The sequence below is a fragment of the Lucilia sericata genome, unplaced genomic scaffold, assembly GCF_015586225.1.
Source record: "Lucilia sericata isolate MDLA Ls3-8-SP2 unplaced genomic scaffold, ASM1558622v1 Contig000702F_arrow, whole genome shotgun sequence".
Lineage (NCBI taxonomy): Eukaryota > Metazoa > Arthropoda > Insecta > Diptera > Calliphoridae > Lucilia > Lucilia sericata.
In genome coordinates this window covers 15264-23815 of record NW_023994705.1, presented here as the reverse complement: position 1 = coordinate 23815, position 8552 = coordinate 15264, and the positions used below count along the sequence as shown (strand labels likewise).

Below are 8552 nucleotides of genomic sequence, written 5' to 3'. Positions count from 1 at the left end.
ACAAATGACGACAAAACTATTTTCAAAGCGTTAAAGAAACGAATTAAACATTAAAATATTTTTAATTTATTTTTAAAACAAACAGTTTTTCTTTGGGTGATCTTTTAGAAAATTTTCTTTAACAAATGAGAGCAATAAAGGAAACAAAATAGAGAGTTAGAAAGACAAGAAAAACATTAAAATGTGAGCAAAATTCTCAAAATATTTTGAAAAAGAAAAATTCTAAAGAGCATCAAGAAACTCAAAAAGAAAATGTAACGTATTTCTGTGAGAAAGAAAATTTAGCTTTTTTTAAATTTTGGCAGTCGAAATTTTGCAGCGGCTCGCTTAAGTAACGGAAACTTTAAAGAACAAATTCGGTTAATGAAATAAATATTAAAAACATAAAATATATAAAAATAATAATAAAAAAAATCTATAATCTATAAGAAAGTGTTTTTAAAATATTAAGAAAAAAAGTGAAGAATTTTTGCTTAAAAATTAAACCTCTAAACGTAAAAAAATTCTTTATCAAATAAAAATTAATAAAAATCTATTATTTAATAATAGAAACTAACCGTTACTTTTAAAGCTGTTTGAAACTCAAAAAAAAAAAATGGCGACTTTAGCTTTTAGATCAAATAAGGAAGTTATGCATAAAGCCGGCTGGAAATTGGATGAGAATGAAGAAGGTAAATTTAAATTGAATACCTCATAATTTGACCTTTTTATGACCTCTTTTTTATTAAAATTATTTTAGAAAATTATAAGCGACAAAATTTCGCCATATTTTTTTTTCCTTAAACAGAATTTTGACTTTTAGTCTAATTTTCAAACATTTCATATAAAATAAATTTTACTGATAATGTCGCCGTATCTTTTTTTTCAATACGAGTATATTCATATATTTAAATCAAATTTTATTCAATTGCGTAAAAATTTTCATTTCTCTCTTTTATTTTATTTTAGTTTTGTGTTTCTTTTTTTCGCTTTTATTTCAGAATTTTAGTGTTTATTGGGTTTTTATTTTATTTTCTTTAGATTTTAATGATTTTGTTGTTGTTTTTGTTTAAAAGTGATTTATTTAAATTAAATACATATTATAGATTTATTTTTGTTTCTTATTTTATTGTTTTGTATACAAAACAAATACATACAATAATAATTTTATTTAAATTTTCTTTAAAAAAATTAAAAATTTTTAATAAACCAAATTTGTTTATTTAAATCAATAACATTAAAAATGTAAAAATTACACCTAAACCAATGTAATCAAGGTTACTAAAAGCAATTTCAATATAAATTTATATTTACATGGTTCAAGTTTATTATATTCCGATCCTGAAGATCAAACGAAACAGAACTCTAAGCGATCGTGGCAGGACAATACAAAATGACACAATTTCATTCCATCAATGAACTATTTTCATAGTGAAGTCTGAAAACAAATTTTTAATAAGAATGAAACATTCTTCATTAACGTTTTGAAGAGCTGGCTACGTTAGCGTTCTGTATTTGTTGAACCTAAAGGTTCCTATATATTATTAGTTGCAGGCCCAAAAATACCCAGAATTTATGATATAAACACTATATATTCCATCATGGCAACACTCGGCCACATGTTGCAATAACTGTTAAAAAATTCTATGTTTCTAGGTTTAATCGTGATACTACCCAGCAGTTCGGTCGGACAGTCTCGAACTAACTATTTGACCTACCACTTAGGGTTAACCCTAGCCACCGGCTGCCCAGGTGCTTGCCCTACGAGGAAGTCAATCGTCACCCCACAGATTACGAAGAGACAGACAAAAAGCTTAAGTTTGTCTTTTAAGTATCCAATCTCTCGCTTACAAAGGCGACACTAACTAAGGGGCTATCTCCACCCTCGTTTACAGAGAGTACATCCGTGACGAAAGACGAATTAGAGCCAACCAGGTGGTTAGACATTAGTGGAAATCAGTGTCTTTTTCGGATGCATTAACTCTTTGTCGAACTGCTGGATAGTGTTTATAAGTTAATTATTGACCTTCAAGTCATTTTCTGAGAAGGACATTGTTAAGGGGCTAGGATCAAATATGGCACGATCATTACGAAAATCAGTTGATTTTTGTAGAGATACAAGAAATTTAACCTAATTATGAGTTCAAAGGCCTTATTCAAGGGGTACGTTTATATGTGGGATAGGTAAAATAATGGACCGATTGTAACCATTTACAATATGCTTTGTCCTTGGACCAATACAATAGTATGTACCAAATCAAAGTATCTCGAAAATTGCGACCTGTAGCATGCGCACAAGGTTTACATGGACACACAGACGGACATAGCTTAATCGCCTCAGAAAGTTATTCTGAGCCAATTGCTATACTTTAAGGTGGAGAGAGTTTTAGCTTGTCGAAACTAAACGGCGTTGGACTGAATTTATCAGAATTTATCTAGGGCCTTCCCCGATCGCAAATTGTCTTGGAAGAAGAATATTCAGGAGAGGCTGAAAAGGGTCTCAATTTCGTAAAGAAATGCTATTGCTAGGAATTGGGGCTTGCGACCAGACATGTTAAATTGGATTTACTAATACTCAAAAAAGCTAGTGGGGTAGTACACCGCAGGCGTCATTGGACATTATTCTGAACCCACTTCCCATTGAGAAATATGTTGAGAATGTGGCTAGAATCTTGTTAAGACTGTTTGAATCAGCTCTAATAAGACCAAAGCGGGTAGGCCACTCTAGAATACTATACGAAGTAGGTCTAACAGGAATTGAGGGAAGTACGGAGGGTATTTCTGATCATTTGGTTACGACCTTGGACCTCGAAGTGACACCCTCAATAGTGATTCCTAGTAGTAACGAGTGGATTGGGTCCGAAGTACTGTTTGAGAGGTGTGCAGTCTTTACTGACGGATCTAAGATAGAATCTGGCACAGCGGCCGGTGTTTATCTGGTTAACGACAACATAAGAATGTCCTATAGACTTCCAGATGAATGGAGCGTTTTTCAGGCGGAGATTTTGGCGATCTGGAAAGTCGTGGACATCATTAAGACACACATTACTATGGAGTCGAAAGTAACTATTTATGTTGATAATCAGGCAACACTTAAAGCTACATTCTAGCTTGGTAGCTGCAGAAGGGACCTGGAATCACTAGTCAGGTTATACACAGTAAGATTTTGTTGGGTACTTTGTGATATTCCGGGCAACGAGACCGCAGATGTATTGGCAAGACAGCGTTCAGAGATTGACCTTAATAGTAGAGATAGTTCTGTGAAACGCCCTATCTGTTATTACTATAGACTTATCTCCGAAATCTTTAAAAACTCTACTAACCAATCCTGGCACAGTTGGCTGGATTGCAGAGTTTCTAAGGCCGAAATTAAATCCAAACCAACCAGAATACTATTAGCAATAGAATGGAAGAGTATAAGGACGTAGGTAGGCGCAATTGGGGCCTTTAGGTTTAATAGGATCGGTAACACACAGAATTTGTGTAGGTTGTGTGAGGACGAAGAGAAACTGGAAACAGTAGGGCATATCTTATGCAGCTGTCCCAGAGTACGGAGTGTGAAACTAAAATGGGTAGGTAGAAGATTCCACGATGAACTAGTTCTAGGTGATTCAGGCTATTCCTTGTCCACTTCCTTCCTGTAATCCTTTATGGGAGGAAATTCTTACTCTTATCTCTTCTTCTGTCTTCTATCTAATTTTCTTGTTCTTTATTCTTCATTAAAGTGAATCACAATGGACCCTTTCAGTCTCCGAGTGGATGTATACCTTGGTATACAACCTTTTTAAACTGAACTTGATGTAGAATACACACCGATCAAGGATTTAATCACATCTTGAGTATCGATATAGATTTTGATATTCGTTGAACTCTTAATCGCTGATATTTCAGCTCGAGGACGTTACAAACACCATAAAGGAGATTTTGATCGCATATTTTTTAATGAAGATTCCTCCGTCAACACCTTTCTTTGTCTTGAATCTATTCGGTATAACGTAGATCTAGAGACTAAATACATATATACATACATAATCTGGATTCTTGTTAAAATCTAGCCACATCTATTTGCTGTCTCTCCATCTGTTGGTCTTTAGTGAACAAGCGCTTGAATGTTCGACAAATATTCTCTATTAAAGCAATTTATTTGTTATTTAAAATGGGCAAAATCGGTTAATTCAAATATAAAATTTCAGCATCTACAAGTCTTAAAACATTACAAATTTTACATAACAATGTTTGCCAAATTGTCAAATTTTTATTTAGCTCTATTTCCTCTCTCTCTCTTGATTCTAGACAAATTACATGCCATCTATCAAATGCAAAGGACTAACGTAATAATTTACTATTAATAGCTTTTCGAATTAAAAAAACAAAAATTTTCTATTCTAAATTTCAGCCTGTTACATAGACATAGAGAATGACGACGATGAAACGAACACAGTAACCGATGACGACAAGAATAGAGTCTATTCAAATTGGAATAATCTACCCGATATAGTATTGGAACAAGTATTCACATATTTGACACCACGAGAACGTTACTATGCGGGTTTGGTAGGTAATGAAATTAGGGGAAAATATAAGAGATTTTTAAAAGTTCTCATTTTTTCTTTAGGTCTGTAAACAATGGTTTAGAGCTTTTTATTTACCCACCGTTTGGGATAATTTTCTAGTCGATGATCGTACCTTAACCCGTCAAAAATACAATTATTACTCTGGTTGGCAATACTGTTTGGATCACATGCGCACCCAGAATTGTTTGGCACGCATTGGCCGTTATTTGAGAGGTTTGGAATTTCGTCCTGAAGTTAGTTTTAATAATATCTATCAGTTTATGACCATGTTGTCGTGGAGCATGGAAAAGGGTGCTGAGTTAAATGGCCCCAAGGAGATGAAGGGTACTGGTGCACGTATACGTTCTTTGGTCTATGTATTTCCCTGCAATATGTCACAAGCCAATGATCCAGAGGGTATAAAACTGTTCGGTACCGGTGGCCAATTGCTTAAGGGTTTAAAAGATCTGCTCTCGAAATTAACAAATTTGAGAACTTTAAAATTAATCGATTTTGTTTTGGAACGTTATGAAGCTAAACATTTGTTGGACGAAGTCTTGGATGCCTGCTGTACGAAAATGCGTGTTTTGAATTTGGTAAATGTTACCACTTTGCATTGTCCCATTATGCATGTGGGTTTATTTTTAAATCTTCAGGTAATTTATATTTAAGAATACTTAGAACGCAATACATTTTATTTAAATTTCTTTATTTCTATTGTAGATTTTAACCATTTCCCCTCAAAATATAGACGATGATGTCTTAATGCTATTGGCCGATACCAAATTGAAACATTTACATTTGTTGCAAAATTGTTATACTTCTTCGTATCTGACGATTGGCCATTGTAGTGTCAAGGCTTGGCGTGTACTGAAAAGAGACAATCCCAATTTAAAGGTTCATCTGCGTGTTGAATCTATGAACGATGGCGAAATTGTCTTTCAGCCCGAGGCACCTGTGTACAGTGTAACTTATGCTGCTCCCAAAACCAAGGTATAAAACTTGCTGCTATGTTATATATTATATATCCACCATCATAACAAAAACTTTCAAGTAAATATCGAAAGATGGCCGATTAAGTCTTTTGTTAGAGTTGTACTAAATTTTAATATCATATTGACTACAAGGCTCGCATTAATATTCGTGAGAGGTCCTATAATGAAAGGTTAGAATCAATTACAGGCCAAGCTTTACAGGATGTATTAGGGTGTTTAATTTCTTAGAACAAATAAACTTTGTCAAATTTTATTTCATAATTTTTGAACGATTTATTGACAGTAAACCAAATTTCCTTAAGAGAAGTTAAGTGGACCGATTCTGAAAGTACCTATAGTAATAATCGTAGAAAGATACAAAATATTTTGAAAACAAAACAAACATTCATCTGGTTTCCCTTCTTATGAAAGTTTTTTCATTAGTATCCATACTTGTTGGACCCAAAAACCCGATATATGGATTCTTTGGACAGTCGTGGTTTGGATCATATGTTAGACACTGATATATGATCCAATTTCTGGATCATATGTTAGCCACTGATATATGATCCAATTTCTCTATCTATCTATCTATCTATCTATCTATCTATCTATCTATCTATCTATCTATCTATCTATCTATCTATCTATCTATCTATCTATCTATCTATCTATCTATCTATCTATCTATCTATCTATCTATCTATCTATCTATCTATCTATCTATCTATCTATCTATCTATCTATCTATCTATCTATCTATCTATCTATCTATCTATCTATCTATCTATCTATCTATCTATCTATCTATCTATCTATCTATCTATCTATCTATCTATCTATCTATCTATCTATCTATCTATCTAGCTATCTATCTATCTATCTATCTATCTATCTATCTATCTATCTATCTATCTATCTATCTATCTATCTATCTATCTATCTATCTATCTATCTATCTATCTATCTATCTATCTATCTATCTATCTATCTATCTATCTATCTATCTATCTATCTATCTATCTATCTATCTATCTATCTATCTATCTATCTATCTATCTATCTATCTATCTATCTATCTATCTATCTATCTATCTATCTATCTATCTATCTATCTATCTATCTATCTATCTATCTATCTATCTATCTATCTATCTATCTATCTATCTATCTATCTATCTATCTATCTATCTATCTATCTATCTATCTATCTATCTATCTATCTATCTATCTATCTATCTATCTATCTATCTATCTATCTATCTATCTATCTATCTATCTATCTATCTATCTATCTATCTATCTATCTATCTATCTATCTATCTATCTATCTATCTATCTATCTATCTATCTATCTATCTATCTATCTATCTATCTATCTATCTATCTATCTATCTATCTATCTATCTATCTATCTATCTATCTATCTATCTATCTATCTATCTATCTATCTATCTATCTATCTACCTATCTACCTATCTATCTATCTATCTATCTATCTATCTATCTATCTATCTATCTATCTATCTATCTATCTATCTATCTATCTATCTATCTATCTATCTATCTATCTATCTATCTAGCTATCTATCTATCTATCTATCTATCTATCTATCTATCTATCTATCTATCTATCTATCTATCTATCTATCTATCTATCTATCTATCTATCTATCTATCTATCTATCTATCTATCTATCTATCTATCTATCTATCTATCTATCTATCTATCTATCTATCTATCTAAAATTTAAAAATTATATTTAGCACTGTTGTTTTTATATAAAATTCGTGTCATTCGCATTATTATTCACTTGTTTATATTTACGGAAATTTTTATTGATTTATTTTTATGTTGTTTTTGCAGATTCATCCAGATATTGTTATGAAAATGGTGGATCATTATAAAAATCATTTGGCCGTTTATGGTTATGAAACGATGCCACGTTTTACTAGTCCCAAATCTTTTCACAATCGTATCGATTCTTTAATGTTATTAATGTGCAGACAATGTTTTAATTTACATACTTTGGTGAGTTTTATTTGAATTAAAGAGATAACTCGTCCAGTCCATTTGGTTCCTTAAATACTAAACAAATATATTTTCTTTTTTCAGTTGGTCCGCGAAAAGGTCTCCACCTCAACCGTGCTTTTAATAGCTCGTACTGCTAAAAATTTACGTCGCTTATATGTACGTCGCTTCGGCACAATCATACGTTGCGATTGGCCGCGACATCCCGAATGGTCTGATGAGTTTAATATATGGCTGCGGCGTTCTTGTCGTTCATACGAATCCGTGGAACGTGAAGTTTCACAAATTTTAGGTTACAGTTGGCACTTTTTAAGCGATCAGGAATATAAACTAGTCACAGCAGACGTTCAGAATGAATGGTGAAATTATCGTATAAGTAAATGTGATATTGATAATATATATATTGTTATTAATTTGTAAAGTAAATTTGTTACTATTTTTTATTTATTGATTTGTTTTGATTAAATTATTTAATATTTTTTTAAAACACTTTGAAAACCAGCCACTTTTGTTTTGTTTCGAGTTGGATTTTCACCGAAAATTTTCAATTTTGAAGGGGGTTTAACTTGAAAGAATGCTTTTGAGATGACTTGACTAATTTTACGGAATGTTGCTACTATTTTCCAAATAAATTACTGAAATGTTACATACTATTGCGTATTGTAATTTGTCATAATGCAATTTTAAATGTGAGAAAACTATTTTATAATTACAAACTTCCTAAAGTAAAATTAACGCCTATATTTATAATAATTAGAAAATACATTCAAAACTTTCTTAGAAATATTAAACACTTATAAAATCGTGTTAATAACCAGTGCTTCAAAAGAATTAATTCAATAATTGGATAATTTCATAAAAACCTTTGCGTTGTTTTCCCAAATGCCCCACGAGGTACTCGTTCATATAGTTTTCATAGGTTAGGTTGTATAGAGGACTTATAATATTAGATTAAATTCGAAAAGATACTCCTAGGCTGCTGAAGAAGCTTCTCGTCCTCCTCTCCCTGGGATC

At 31.9% G+C, this 8552-nt stretch overlaps 1 protein-coding gene across 1 annotated transcript; it reads left to right on the top strand.

The window, feature by feature from the left end:
• Positions 1-303: 303 nt before the first annotated feature.
• On the top strand, positions 304-8040 carry LOC119607535. Its single transcript, XM_037961492.1, has 6 exons — positions 304-671; positions 4376-4533; positions 4595-5188; positions 5256-5525; positions 7374-7538; positions 7623-8040. The coding sequence occupies exons 1-6, from the start codon at positions 596-598 to the stop codon at positions 7899-7901; spliced, it is 1542 nt and encodes a 513-aa protein (XP_037817420.1). The 5' UTR covers positions 304-595; the 3' UTR covers positions 7902-8040.
• The last annotated feature ends 512 nt before the right edge of the window (positions 8041-8552 follow it).

Coding starts and splice junctions, on each gene's coding strand:
- LOC119607535 (XM_037961492.1), top strand. CDS start 596: ATGGCGACTTTAGCTTTTAGATCAAATAAGGAAGTTATGCATAAAGCC. Junction 4,534..4,594: donor AACGTTACTATGCGGGTTTG/GTAGGTAATGAA, acceptor TTTTTTCTTTAG/GTCTGTAAACAATGGTTTAG. Junction 7,539..7,622: donor GTTTTAATTTACATACTTTG/GTGAGTTTTATT, acceptor TTCTTTTTTCAG/TTGGTCCGCGAAAAGGTCTC.